At 44.3% G+C, this 15,374-nt stretch overlaps 1 protein-coding gene across 1 annotated transcript in view; it reads right to left on the bottom strand.

Annotated features, from left to right (window-relative positions):
- The window catches only part of BTAF1 (B-TFIID TATA-box binding protein associated factor 1), a 106,462-nt gene extending 94,125 nt beyond the window's left edge, over positions 1-12,337 (bottom strand). The window contains exon 1 of the mRNA XM_056529386.1: positions 11,906-12,337. Within this exon, the coding sequence (XP_056385361.1) occupies positions 11,906-11,919 (14 nt within the window). The 5' untranslated portion in view covers positions 11,920-12,337. The remainder of the gene's footprint in view (positions 1-11,905) is intronic.
- Between the last annotated feature and the right edge of the window lie 3,037 nt (positions 12,338-15,374).

Below are 15,374 nucleotides of genomic sequence, written 5' to 3'. Positions count from 1 at the left end.
ATAAAATGCCACCAATGTTTACTAGGCAATTAAAGCGCTCAGAACATTACTCCACCCTGCATCAAGGCTTCCTGTCTTTGTTCAATGTAAATACGTAGTCCACAGACCACATCTTTACCAAACTACATAGTCACCTAGTTCCAGGAGGGACTCTAAAACAGCAACCACACTTGGAGGGAAAATTATATACACATTATAGATAGAGCACCCCTATCAGGCTGAACATTGGTAACTCAGCAATGATCACAATGCAGCATCTAATGAATGATTGGCAATGTGGTATTGTTCCTTGTCCCACATAAGGCACCCAAAATATCTTTGGTCACAGGCTGGATGCACTTCAACGTAAGTCACGTGTGACCTGCTGGAACTGGCAATTTGTGTGCAGACAAAATGGTAAAATCATGCAAAACAAGTTGCTGAAAAAAATATATATTTTGGTTGCATGACTTAGGCTCACACATGGCAGTGTAACATCCGTTAGGGAAACTGGGGTGAATAGGAGGAAAAATACATCATGTGATGTTTCCCCCCCATCAAAGCATTGTGGTCCAGGGAGAAGGCGCATTTCTGAGCAATCCTAGCGCCTGCTTGTTCTCCTGGCACCTGCTGCCCACAGTCTCTGGTGGAGATGCTGTAGTGTAAATGAATCCTGAGAAGGGTTGTCCAAAGCACTGAAGGGGCGTTCCCTTTACTTGCTCCCTGGTGCCCACTTCCACACATTGACATAGGCCATTAGTTTCCCCTGGATTAAATGATAGGCAGTATCACAAGGGCAGGTACTAAATAGAAGTGGCTTTGCCAAAATATAGCTGTCACAATTTAGTACATGCCCCAGCAACATAGCCCACCCCCCTTGAAGCCAGGGGCCCCCGGAAACTCAGGCAGTGTCAGCACAAGGAAGTAGAGGCCTTTAACCCTAGGAAATCCTATGAATGTGTATAACCACTTATGACTACCATGCATATACTTTAGGTGGAAGAAAAAAATATATATAAAAAAAATAAAAGGGAAGAGAAAGTTGCTCATCCTCCCAAAATAGGCAGAGTATACAAGCCGTGTAAATAACTATTCACACTAATTGGAGATTTCTAAAAGCATACTATGGCTGACACTGCTAGGCTATAGGCATTAGCAAAACACCACATTTAAGAACCTCTAGCACAGTGGTTCTTAACCCAGAGGTTCGGTGAGTCAGTCCCGGGGGAGGTCGCAACAGGACAGGCAAACCAAGCAATTGCTTGGGGCTCTGAGCAGAGCCGGTGCTTGCCCGTCTTGTAGTGACAGGGTAATTCAAACCCCCCCCCCCCCCCCCCCCCCCATCATCACTATTAACTCCCTGTGGCCCCGCGTTAAGTTTAAAACGCAGGGCTGCCGGGACGTGCGTGCGCCCATGGAAACGAAGGTGCCGAGGACCGAAGTATAGACGCGCGCTGGCCAGCTTGGTAAGTGACCAGCAGCACGTCCTCTTCCGTGCTCCAACCACTGGTCCCAAGACCTACTGCTATAGCCACTGAAGTGGGCAGTACACAGGCATACAGCCTCCAGCCATACACTGTATAGCCAGCCGTTAGCTGTCCGGGCATGCTGGGAGTTGTAGTTTTGCTAAATCTGGAGGTCTGCAGGGTGAAGACCACTGGCCTGCCTAATGTGGGGTAGGGGGGGGGGGGGGGGGGGGGGGACACTGCCAGTTGCAAAAATGACATGAGTGTGGCACTTGCCAAGGTAAAGCCGCGCATTTCTGAACTGGTCTCTGAAAGAAACAGCAGAAGTCACACTGATTTGCAGTAAATAGTCATTATGTTTGTGTGTGAAAATCATGTTTTCTTAATGGCTTTGTTCATTTTGTGCACCTATGTATAAATATATACTTACATATACCTCCTATGTTTTGAATTTGAAAAAAAAAATCATACAATTTTTCCAATTAAGAGGGGTTCGGTGAATGCGCATATGAAACTGGTGGGGTTCAGTACCTCCAACAAGGTTAAGAACCACTGCTCTAGCATATCACAAGGAGAGAAAAAAAACAGCTCTCTCTCAAGTAAACTATGGAACTATTCAAATAGATATAACCTGTACAGCACAAGATAGCAGTAAAAAAAAAAAAAAAAAAAAAAAAAACACTTGCTATCCTAATTTATTGCAAAAAAGTACTATAGACGTTACATACTGGCTGAGCCAAACAAACATGATTGCTGTTCAAAGAAGTCACAGATATTACAAACTTTCCCTCCAGCTCTGTGCCAACCTGTGAAGGGCCCGTTCTCAGAACTCCTCCAGGCTACACACATTATTTGCTTCCTTTTGCAAGTTGCCTTCATGTTCTGCCTCGCAGGTGCTGCTCCAAAGGCTGCAAATTGTTACAGGGTTTGACAAAATAACTAGAACACCAAACTAAATCACACCTTTAATATGACTCAGGACCCCCTTCACATATAATTCAGCTTAAATATTTCAAGTAATAGACAAACATAAGTTAATAACATTTGCATAAAATCTGTTCAGTGCTTCAAATACAGATACTAATTCCTTGATGACAGCAGGATGTGGGAATCTGCTCCTAACATTCGAGAATGCCCCATACAAGCACAACATTCAGGTCCGGTGACAGGACAAGGTAGATGTTTAAAGCTGATCAACACAAGATTCAATGCACCAAGCAATTCTGAAAGAAGGAAACATCCTGGAAGATTGCATTGCCATCTGGAAACCAAGACTAGACCATGGGAGGAAGACTGTCACTTAGAACATCCATACTCTACTGGGCTGTTACTTTACCTTAAAATGGGGTACTGCGCCGGAAAACATTTTATCCCCTGTCCAAAAGGATAAGGGATAAGATGTCTGATCAAGGGGGTCCTGCCGCTGGGGACCCCAGCGAACGATGAGTTGTCAGCGTCAGGAAAATGGAAGCTTGGAGCGTCCGTGTTCATGACGTCATGCCCCTTCATTCATGACTATGGGAGGGGGCGTGGCAGCTGTAGTCGCCAGTCAACTGGCACGGAGCGGAGTGCACGGATGACTGGGGTGCCTTGGGATAGGGGGATAAGATGTTTTTCAGCGGAGTACCCCTTTAAGGACAACAACTGGACCCAAAAGAGTTCCATAACACTCCAAGCCATACAGAAGCCCTTGCCATGCCCGACACGAGATCACAGGATGAAGTCTACCTCTTCGACTGCTTTAAACCTACTAACACACAAGTGGAAGTGGGCAAAACTAGGAAAATTAATTCAGCAGGCTATTTTATGTTTCCATGTTTTGTGATCCTGATACCATGAAAAGTCAAAGGGTGTTTAATGGTGCAAAGGTTTGGCCATTGCAGCTCTGCCATGGATCTCTGTGTTACTGTTTTTACCTGGTGTCAAAGTTTCGCTGTCATTATACAAAACACTTGACATGTTGGAGGGACATGTCAGAAGTTCTGTTCGGTCAGGGTCTAAGTGTTCAGACCTCTTTATATAGTAAGGCTAAAAGCACAGTAGTGCACTTCACTGTTGGCTGTGATCTCTATCTAGTTGCAGGAGATGGCCCCAGAGACAATGGTGCAGTCTCCTTTTTACAGGAGCCATCTGTTATCAATAATGAAGCTTCAGAAAAGGGTCAGATACATATTACAAAGGGATCCAATCTATTAGCACAACTTGATCATTAGGGCACCAAATAGGTCATTATGAGCAGGACCATCCGTGTAAAGTTACATGTATGGCCAGGTTAACAATATAGGAGTAATACCCAATGTTGCATTATGCAATTTCTCATAGCATGGCATGCAGGGGTCCAGAGAAATGCTGTACTGACAACTTATGTTCAATACATAAATACAGCCATGCATATGTCATACGTGCCGATTTAAACAATTGTTCAGCATTTTCCAGATCGGCACTAACATTTAAGGAGTGAATTTCAGTTTGTCTGAACCCTGTGAGGTCCAGGAATCACATTTGTAATATACATGCTTTCAAGAGGCATTCCATCTCAACTTATATACAATATGTCAGATTATCTATATTTTGCAATTCCATATATTAATCAAATCTGCCTCCTTTTCTTAGTATCCCTGCACCATTCCCCCCCTCTCTTGTTGAAGGCTCATTGCCTAGGTTACAGTCCACCACTTCCCTCTAGAAGCGGTGGTCGTACTCGTGTATTTTACAAACACAAAGCTTGACTACAGTGGAGTGGTGTTTTTTAGACAATCTTTCAAAAGGGAGGAAAATAATCGGGATGAGGAAGAAAATATGTGCAAAAATATTTATCAATACGTTTGAGCTGGGAATACCCCTTTAAGGACAGTTACATTGCAGTCTTCTAGACGCAGCCCTTGGCTTTGTGCACACGGGAGAAATTCCATGTAGATTCCAATGCAGATTACATGTTTAAATCCACATGCATCCCATTGTTTCCAATAGCAATTTCTGCCATGTTTATATGGAGATCTTGTCACTTCCCAACACCTCCTTCAACATGGAACCCCCCCCCCCCCCCCCCCCCGACATGGCATAAAATGGTAAAACCCAGAACAGAAATCTATGAACAGTCTTAGGACGTATTCACACTGTGCTTCCGAGTTCATATCAGTAACTCCTGACTTACCACTGTATATTTATAAAGTGGTATAGGTCATCCATTGTTAAAGTAATATGTCTTACATTTGTAGGATGTCCATGTTTGGAACAGTATAGCAGACTGTACTCTTCCATACAGCTGGAAAAAAGGGGTTATACTAACATTATTCCTACTAAGAAACAAAGGATGGAGGATATAAATACATATAATCTATGTACTTGGAGCTTTTCCAGCTGATATGCCACATGGACACCACGAAAGCAGTGCGAATAGGGTCAGACATCGCAGAAATTTCATCCCCCCCCCCCCAAATGTGACTTTAAAAAAGAAGTTATGTGCTGCATGACAACTTATCCCAGTGTTACCCAACCAGGGTGCCTCCAGATGTTGCAAAACTACAACTCCCAGAATGTCTGGACAGCCAAAGGCTGCCAAATACTGTCCAGGCATGCTGAGAATTGTAGTTTTGCAACATCTGGAGAGCAGGGTGGCGTGCAGGAGATCAGACTTTTCTATCCTTTGGATAGGGGATAAGTTGTCCTGCAGCACATCCCTCCTATGAGAAATCTATGCACATTCTAAAGTAACACCACTGAGATGTATGGAACAGATTTCTTGTCAGACATTTCCATGTGAAATCCGCCACGTGTGAATATATCCTTAGGGCCAGTTCACAAAAAATTAGGTAGGAAATTCCTAAACTGAATCCACTTGTAGTTTCCCACTGAACTCAATGTCTGGGTGGATATGCTTAGTGAGAAGCTAGCCTCTGCACTGTTCAGCAATACCACATCCACCTCCTATAGAACATTGTTTCCCAACCAGGGTGCCTCCAGCTGTTGCCAAACTACAACTCCCAGAAATTCAACATGCTTCAACCTTCTCACTGACGTCTGTCTAAGTCAGTGTTCCCCAACTAGGGTGCCTCCAGCTGTTGCAAAAACTACAACTCCCAGCATGCCCGGACAGCTGTTGGCTGTCCGGGCATGCTGGGAGTTGTAGTTTTGCAACAGCTGGAGGCACCCTGGTTGGGGGGAACAATGTTCTATGTGGAGTCAGGATATTAGACAGGACAGCCCTGACAAAATCTGTGAATTCATTACTATAACAAAAAAAAATAAAAAATTTTGCCTTGTCAGACATCACTGATTGGTTGTTGGCAGAATCAGACAGTTCTGGTTTTAAGCAGATTAATACATTTTGCAGTATACTTTAGGTTAAAGTGGTACAGAGACATGGGCTCTTTAGATGTGACATATACTATAGAATTTTTCCCCAACCAGGGTGCCTCCAGCTGTTGCAAAACTACAACTCCCAGCATGCCCGGACAGCCAACGGCTGTCCGGGCATGCTGGGAGTTGTAGTTTTTGCAACAGCTGGAGGCACCCTGGTTGGGGAACACTGACCTAGACAGAAGTAAGTGAGAAGGTTGAAGCATGTTGAATTTCTGATTTTATTTTCAGAGATAAGCCACTGCCATAGGTGTCTCTTCTCCCCCCCCCCCCAGTTCCATTTAAAGTGCAAACAGAGTTCTAAAGGGCTATGATAGACAATGAGAGGATTATAACCAATGCAGAATTCTGCAGCTGCAAAAATTATCCCACATACAGATAAATTATGCATCATAAAGAGTCCACAGATCTGTAGACTGCAGCAAAATGGTTTGGCAAGGACACCAAACCCGCCAGCGAATCCATCATCATAAGACCTAACATTACTGGCATCTTCCAACTATCCAGCTCCACAGAAGAGGACGTCCAAGTAGCTGCTTCCTTCCAGGCCTATTCACTCAATACAATTCTACACATCCAGTACTAGATGAGAAGCACATGTAAATTACAGTCAATTTTACTGCAAACGTCCTCACTAGAGATGAGCGAGTTTACAGTAAATTCGATACGTCACAAACTTCTCGGCTCGGCAGTTGCTGACTTATCCTGCATAAATTAGTTCAGCTTTCAGATGCTCCGGTGGACTGGATACAGTCCTAGGAAAGAGTCTCCTAGGACTGTATCCACCTTTTCCAGCCCACCGGAGCACCTGAAAGCTGAACTAATTTATGCAGGATAAGTCATCAACAGCCGAGAAGTTCGTGACGAATCGAATTTACTGTAAGTTCGCTCATCTCTAGTCCTCACAATGGAAAGTCAATTTTTCCAAATGGAACGCGGTGTTGGGGGGGGGGGTTATCGGGGACAAATAAACCCCACACGTATACTCAAAGCAATCCCATGTGAGCCCTAGGATCCACACAACTACCGTAACCACTTTCCCCAACAAAGAAACAAACTGATAAATGTTCATATCTAGGCACCTAGACTAATTTTACATAATATATTGTTTACCATATGCCTCTTGGTTTACCATATGTGTTGTGACCATAGACCAGTGTTGCCCAACCAGGGTGCCTCCAAATGTTACTCCAATGTAAATTCTGAATGAACGTACCATCACACAGCAAGCCATTTTTGGACCTTTCAGAGCCAATACTTTGTCCGGTTGCGTTCACATCTACATTTAAAAGGGGTACTCCGATTTTTTAAATATTTTTTCTTCAACTGGTGTCAGAAAGTTAAACAGATTTGTAAATGACTTCTCTTTAAAAATCTCATTCTTTCCAGTACTTATTAGCTGCTGAATACTACAGAGGAAATTCTTTTCTTTTTTGGAACACAGAGCTCTCTGCTGACATCTGTCCAGAGCAGCATATGTTTGCTATGGGGATTTTCTCCTACTCTGGACATTTCTTAAAATGGACAGAGATGTCAGCAGAGAGCACTGTGCTCGTGATGTCAGCAGACAGCTCTGTGCTTGTGATGTCAGCAGAGAGCTCGGTGTTCCAAAAAAGAATTTCCTCTGTAGTATTCAGCAGCTAAGAAGTACTGGAAAGATTAAGATTTTTTTTTTTATAGAAGTAATTTACAAATCAGTTTCACTTTCTAGCACGTAGATAAAGAAAAAAAAAAAAAATATATATATATATATATATATATATATATATATATATATATATATATATATATATATATATATATATATATATACATACACACACACACACACACACACACGTTTCCCACTGGAGTACCCCTTTAACCCCTTAACAACGCAGGACGTATATTTACGTCCTGCGCCGGCTCCCGCGATATGAAGCGGGATCGCGCCGCAATCCCGCATCATATCGCGTCGGTCCCGGCGCTAATCAACGGCCGGGACCCGCGGCTAATACCACACATCGCCGATCGCGGCGATGTGCGGTATTAACCCTTTAGAAGCGGCGGTCAAAGCTGACCGCCGCTTCTAAAGTGAAACTGAAAGTATCCCGGCTGCTCAGTCGGGCTGTTCGGGACCGCCGCGGTGAAATCGCGGCGTCCCGAACAGCTGATCGGACACCGGGAGGGCTCTTACCTGCCTCCTCGGTGTCTGATCGACGAATGACTGCTCCGTGCCTGAGATCCAGGCAGGAGCAGTCAAGCGCTGATAATGCTGATCACAGGCGTGTTAATACACGCCTGTGATCAGGATGAGAGATCAGTATGTGCAGTGTTATAGGTCCCTATGGGACCTATAACACTGCAAAAAAAAAAAGTAAAAAAAAAAAAAGTGTTAAGGTCATTTAACTCCTTCCCTAATAAAAGTTTGAATCACCCCCCTTTTCCCATAAAAAAAATAAAACAGTGTAAAAAAAATAAAAATAAACATATGTGGTATCGCCGCGTGCGTAAATGTCCGAACTATAAAAATATATCATTAATTAAGCCGTACGGTCAATGGCGTACGCGCAAAAAAATTCCAAAGTCCAAAAAAGCGTATTTTGGTCACTTTTTATAACATTAAAAAATTAATAAAAAGTGATCAAAAAGTCCGATCAAAACAAAAATCATACCGATAGAAACTTCAGATCACGGCACAAAAATGAGTCCTCATACCGCCCCGTATGTGGAAAAATAAAAAAGTTATAGGGGTCAGAAGATGACATTTTTAAACGTATAAATTTTCCTGCATGTAGTTATGATTTTTTCCAGAAGTGCGACAAAATTAAACCTATATAAGTAGGGAATCATTTTAACCGTATGGCCCTACAGAATAATGATAAGGTGTAATTTTTACCGAAATATGCACTGCGTAGAAATAGAAGCCCCCAAAAGTTACAAAATGGCTTTTTTTCTTCGATTTTGTCGCACAATGATTTTTTTTTTCCGTTTCGCCGTGCATTTTTGGGTAAAATGACTAATGTCACTGCAAAGTAGAATTGGCGACGCAAAAAATAAGCCATAATATGGATTTTTAGGTGGAAAAATTGAAAGGTTATGATTTTTAAAAGGTAAAGAGGAAAAAACGAAAGTGCAAAAACGGAAAAACCCTGAGTCCTTAAGGGGTTAAGGTTCCTTTAGGAGCCTGTAACGCAAATGCCAGACAAAATAAAACTCCAGAAACTTGACTTTAATGTGGCCCACCGGGTGCTGTTCAGGTGTAGCAGATCCGGCATGGTCTTTGTTGTTATGATTGATGCAGAATAGAACTTTTGCTGAGTTCATACTGTATTTGTGTTTATGTTATTGGTATTTTTTTCTTGCTACTTAGAACAGTGTTGTGGTCTGTACTTTGCTGTCAAATTAATTTTTTTCACTTCTTCCACCACACACACACACACACACACACACACACTAGCTATAACAGCTCTGCAAAGACGACCCAGGAATACAGCTCCCCCCATCTCAGCTTCCTAGAATCATCATGGAGGCAGAAGTGGAACATGGACATTTTTGACGGGATCCACTGTCTCATAATGACAGGCTTGATTTTCCCTGGCACTGCCCTTTATTTTCCCTGAGATCAGCATCAGAGAAGTCTTGCAGACGCTCATCTTCACATAAAAGTAACATGCCCATCTGGTTAAAGTGGATAGAAACATGATGGTGTTTCTAGGATAACAGCTGATCAGGTGGGAGTCGCGTTATGTCTATACCAGGCTGTCATTCTATAGAGTATTTTGCTTATTGTAAAATACCTCTTCGACCAAGGATAGTTTATATTGGTTGTGTGATATGACCATGTCCCACAGGGACTTCACATCTAATCATTGCCAATGCGGTTGGTTGTGACTAGAGATGAGCGAACTTACAGTAAATTCGATTCGTCACGAACTTCTCGGCTCGGCAGTTGATGACTTTATCCTGCATAAATTAGTTCAGCTTTCAGGTGCTCCCGTGGGCTGGAAAAGGTGGATACAGTCCTAGGAGACTTTCCTAGGACTGTATCCACCTTTTCCTGCCCACCGGAGCGCTTGAAAGCTGAACTAAATGTATGCAGGAAAAGTAATCAACTGCCGAGCCGAGAAGTTTGTGACAAATCGAATTTACTGTAAGTTCGCTCATCTCTAGTTGTGACATCTGACAAGACAGCCTTTGCTTGCAGGTCACACACACAAAACTTTGCCTGCGCTGACCATAATGCAGTGTTTCCCAACCAGTGTGCCTCCAGCTGTTGCAAAACTGCAGCTCCCAGCATGCCCGGACAGCCTTTGGCTGTCCGGGCATGCTGGGAGCTGTAGTTTTGCAACAGCTGTAGGCACACTGGTTGGGAAACACTGCCATAATGCATGTCACGTGCTGACTGCTAACATTCTATTGCTTTTTCATTTTTCAGAGTCAAATCATAACTAAAAGAAGCTGCCAAACAGGTCACAGAAATGTCAAATATTAAGGCTGCATGAACAAAGTCAACATGTAGACCTAGCCTTAAACCAGAAGTGAAAAGACTCATCCAACCACGTTTCTAGGAAAGCTAAACAGCCAATAAGACTGGTTACTGAGCTTGTCATCCTGCTTTTTCAGGCACCTGAAAGTCAGATCTTATACATTATAGAGTGGGTTGAACATTTAAGAGTAAGTATCCCATCAGCCCTAAGCGCTTCCTTACACACCTTAGAGACAAGATTTGGTGTCAGGATTATGGGAGAGAGGTAGTAGTGGTAACCCAGCTTTCCAAGACACCTGAAAGTCATAATTGCCTCAATACAAAACTGAGTCAATGTCCTATTTTTAGAGTGACCGCTTATTAGGACTATACCAAGTCTAAGTGTCATTCCTAGGGGAGCAGTAGTATGGAGCTCCTATCTTTCCCATAACTGACAGTCAGATTAACTCTGGAGCAACATTCTCCATGGTGCTGTTACAGTCACCCAGCTTTCCTAAAAGTCCAAATGTCAAACCTGCCACATTACAGGGAGGAGCAAATGCTGTATTCGAGAGGCACGCCTATCAGGATTTTGCTACCAAATGACTTTCCTCCTCAAAGTGTCGTAATGGTAACTCCGCTTTCCTAGACAGCTGACCGGCCACCTTACTTGCTCATCAAGACTAAAAGGAGAACAGAGTGACAGATATGTCACATTACAGAGATGAGTGGGTCTAGCATTTTACAGTGACTTGCCGATCAGAGTGCCCCCCAGAGGAAGCAGTAAGGGGAACACCCAGCTTTCCCAGACACCTTAGAGGCAGATCTACCACATCACAAAACTGACTTAACACTGCAGCATATCAGGACTATGGAAAAGCTCAGTGACACCCTTCAGGGTGCTGTTATTGATGTCACCTGAAAGACAGATGTGCCTAAGAAAGCTGGGCAGCTTCCATTACAGCACTCAGTGGAGCATCACTGAGCTTTCTTACAGTCCTGATAAGCTGCAGTAAAAAAAAATCATTTTTTGTAATGTGGTAGATCTGACTCCGGTGTCTGGGAAAACTGGGTGAGAACCATTACTGCTTCCCTTAGGGGGGGGGGGGGTTATTACTCTGTCCTATAGTCCTGATAGGAAGATCTCCGCAGAATACAGCATTTATCCATCTCTGTAATATGGCAGATCAGACCTGGAACCCTGAGGGACTTTCACTCAACTGAAGATGTCCCTCAGATCTCCTATAGTCCTGATTGGGACTGAAGAAAAGCTGAGTGCACGCCCCCTTGGAGTAGTAATTTGGGGTCACTCAGCTTTCCCAGACACCTAAAAGTCCGATCTGCCATATAACACGAGTTATCCCTACAACTCCGTGATCACAGGGATCTGCCAGCAGGCGAGTTGTAACACCTGGAGGGCCACAGTATGAAAGCCACGGACCTATCAGGGTTATAAGAGAGCAGTAATGGGGTCACCCAGCTTTCTCATGTAGAGATAAATAGGGCGTCTAATATTGGGGATGAGTGATGACACGGGGGGTGGGTTCCCACTTCTCTATGTGTCAGGACCCCGGGTGTGGGGCCCCATGCGGCCCGTCAGATGTGTGCAGCCCGGCGCGGCCTCTCCTCCCTTCCCGTCCGGGTGAATACGCACCTGGACACGGCCATGACGGCTCCCCGTACACACACTCCGGCTCCGGATGAGTGGGACAGTACCGGGCAGGTGCGGAGGGCCTGGGATACAGCCGCGGCCTAGAGTGTATCCTCAGCCTCGCCTCAGCCTCCGGGACAGCGGCTGCGTCTACTGCATGGCCGCCCACCTCCCGAGCCGCCACACCCGGCCGCCTCTAATACTCGGCACCCTGCTCCACTAGGTCACTGTTCACTCCTCAGGGCCACAGCGGAAGCGGCTTTGCCGGTTAAACCGAATTAAAGACGTTATTTCATCGTGGCAGAGGAGAAGCCAGATGCCTGGCTTTATATGAGGAGCCATCTTGTATTTATTCCTTCCACCATGGTAGCCGCGGTCTGATTGGTTACATGGCCAGCGGGCGACCAATGGGAGACGCCGTTACAGGGAGGCTTTCGCTGCGGATTGACAGGGATTCCACGATTAGGCTGGCGGCGCGAGAGGGGGGCGGGGCGGAGAGGGGGTGTGGCCAGAGAGGGATGGTTGGTGGTGGGAGGGGGAGCAGGGTGGGGGGAGTGATGACATGTAGGAGGGCACGAGAGGAAATGACAAGATTAAAGGATGAAGAGAACACAGCGGAAGAACCCCACGGGGAAAAGTTCTGTAAAATATTCACGATTAAACCATGTCACGGTAGTCGGGATCCAGTGACATCAGGTCAGGCCCTTTTACCGGCACAAATAATAGATGAGGCCAACGCTGAGGTGAATGGCTTCCATCGTAAGAAAGATCATTATAGTATCATAAAAAAATGTGTGTGTGTGTATATATGTGTGTGTGTATATATATATATATATATATATATATATATATATATATTTATAAAAACAAAACTAAAAACTGTCCTTGTTGCCCATAGCAACCAATCACAGCTTATTTATCAAAAGACTACAAGAATGAAACAAAGGCAGAGCTGTGATCGGTTGCTATGGGTAACAGTTATGTCTTTTATTAATATAGTTTCATAAATCTGCCCCCCCCTTCCCCCAATAAAAGTCACCAAAATGATGCAGTAATTGTAATTACATTGATTCGCCTCATATGCTTAGTTGATGCTCAAGCTGTGTTACTACTCTGTTCTTTAACTAGTGTTTACCAACCAGTGTGCCTCCAGCTGCTGCAAAACTACAACTCCCAGCATACTGGGAGTTGTAGTTTTGTAACAGTGGGAGGCACACTGGTTGGGAAAAACAATCTTAGTGTAGGATCACACAGAACAGATACGCAGCGTATTTTACACTGCGGATCCGCCCATGATGGATCCTACAGTGTGCCTCCAGCTGTGCCTGCTCGTAGCGGCAAATTGCAGACACTCAGCGATCTACAAGTCGCCGTGCACATGCGCAGTGTACTCACAGACATCACGGCCGCTCCCCCTGCTCCCTGAACCAGACCGAGAGCAGCCGCGATGTTTGCGAGTACCATGTGCATGCATGCGGCAACTTGTAGAACAGTATGTGTTTGCTCATAGCGGGGGATTGCTGCTACGAGCAGGCACAGCTGTAGGGCACACTGCAGGGTCCATCATCACCATTCGGTGTGACCCTACCCTTAATGGTCTATTCACACGTACAGTATTCTGCGCAGACCCCCAAAATTTGTAACACAATTTCTCATGAGTACGGAAATGCCCCATATGTTGGCGTAAAATGCTCTGTGGGCGCATAACAAGGCTCAGGAGTGAGAGCGCACCATGTACATTTGAAGCCTAAATTGGTGATTTGCGCAGGGGTGGCTAATTTTACAGCGGTTCTGACATAAACGCAAAAAAATAAATACCGACATGTGACCCCATTTTGAAAACTACACCCCTCACGGAATGTAACAACGGGTATAGTGAGCCTTAACACCCCACAGGTGTTTGACAAATTTTCGTTAAAGTTGGATGGGAAAATGAAAAAAAAAATAAAAATTTCACAAAAATGCTGGTGTTACCCTAAATTTTTCATTTTCACAAGGGAAAATAGGAAAAAAGACCCCCAAAATTTGTAACCCCATTTCTTCTGAGTAAGAACATACCCCATATGTGGATGTAAAGTGCTCTGCGGGTGAATTACAATGCTCAGGAGAGAAGGAGCACCATTGGGATTTTTGAAGAGAAAATGTGTCCGGAATTAAAGGCCACGTGTGTTTACAAAGCCCCCATAGTGCCAGAACAATGGACCCCCCAACATGTGACCCCATTTTGGAAACTACACCCCTCACATAATGTAATAAGGGGTACAGTGAGCATTTACACCCCACAGGTGTCTGACAGATTTTTGGAACAGTGGTCCGTGAAAATGAAAAATTTTATTTTCATTTGCTCAGCCCACTGTTCCAAAGATGTCAAATGCCAGTGGGGTGTAAATACTCACTGCACCCCTTATTAAATTCTGTGAGGGGTGTAGTTTCCAAAATGGGGTCACATGTGGGGGGGGTCCACTGTTCTGGCACCTCGGGGGGCTTTGTAAACGCACATGGCCCCTGACTACCATTCCAAACAAATTCACTCTTCAAAAGCTCAATGGCGCTCCTCCTCTTCTGAGCATTGTAGTTCGACCACAGGGCACTTGACATCCACACATGGGGTATTTCCATACTCAGAAGAAATGGGGTTACAAATTTTGGGGGTAATTTTCTCCTATTACCCTAGTAAAAATTTAAAATTTGGGGAAAAGCCAGCATTTTAGTGAAAAATTTTTTTTTTTCATTTACATATCCAACTTTAACAAAAAGTCGTGAAATACCTGTGAGGTGTTAAGGCTCACTGTACCCCTTGTTACGTTCCTTGAGGGGTGTAGTTTCCAAAATAGCATGCCATGTGGGTATTTTTGCTGTTCTGGCATCATAGGGGCTTCCTAAATGCGCATGCCCCCAAAAAAACATTTCAGCAAAATTTGCTTTCCAAAAGCCAAATGTGACTCCTTCTCTTCTGAGCATTGTAGTTCGCCCGCAGAGCATTTTACATCCTAACATGGGGTATTTCCATACTCAGAAGAGATGGGGTTACAAATTTTGGGGGGCATTTTCTCCCATTACCCTTTATAAAAATGGTAAATTTGGGGAAAAAACTGCACTTTAGTGAAAACATTTTTTTTTTCATTTACACATCTGATTTTAACGAAAAGTCGGCAAACACCTGTGGGGTATTAAGGCTCACTGGACCCCTTGTTACGTGCCTTGAGGGGTGTAGTTTCCAAAATGGTATGCCATGTGGGGGGTTTTCTGCAGTTCTGGCACCATAGGGGCTTCCTAAATGTGACATGCCCCCCAAAAACCATTTCAGAAAAACTCACTCTCCAAAATTCCATTGTTGCTCCTTCCCTTCTGAGCCCTCTACTGCCCCTGCCGAACACTTGACATACACATATGAGGTATTTCCTTACTCGAGAGAAATTGGGTTCCAAATTTTCTGAGGATTTTTCACCTTTTACCCCTTGTAAAAATTCAA

This window comes from Hyla sarda, chromosome 7, assembly GCF_029499605.1.
Source record: "Hyla sarda isolate aHylSar1 chromosome 7, aHylSar1.hap1, whole genome shotgun sequence".
In the NCBI taxonomy this organism is placed as follows: domain Eukaryota; kingdom Metazoa; phylum Chordata; class Amphibia; order Anura; family Hylidae; genus Hyla; species Hyla sarda.
The sequence above is the reverse complement of the archived record's forward strand: the minus strand, read 5'-3'. Positions and strand labels throughout refer to the sequence as shown.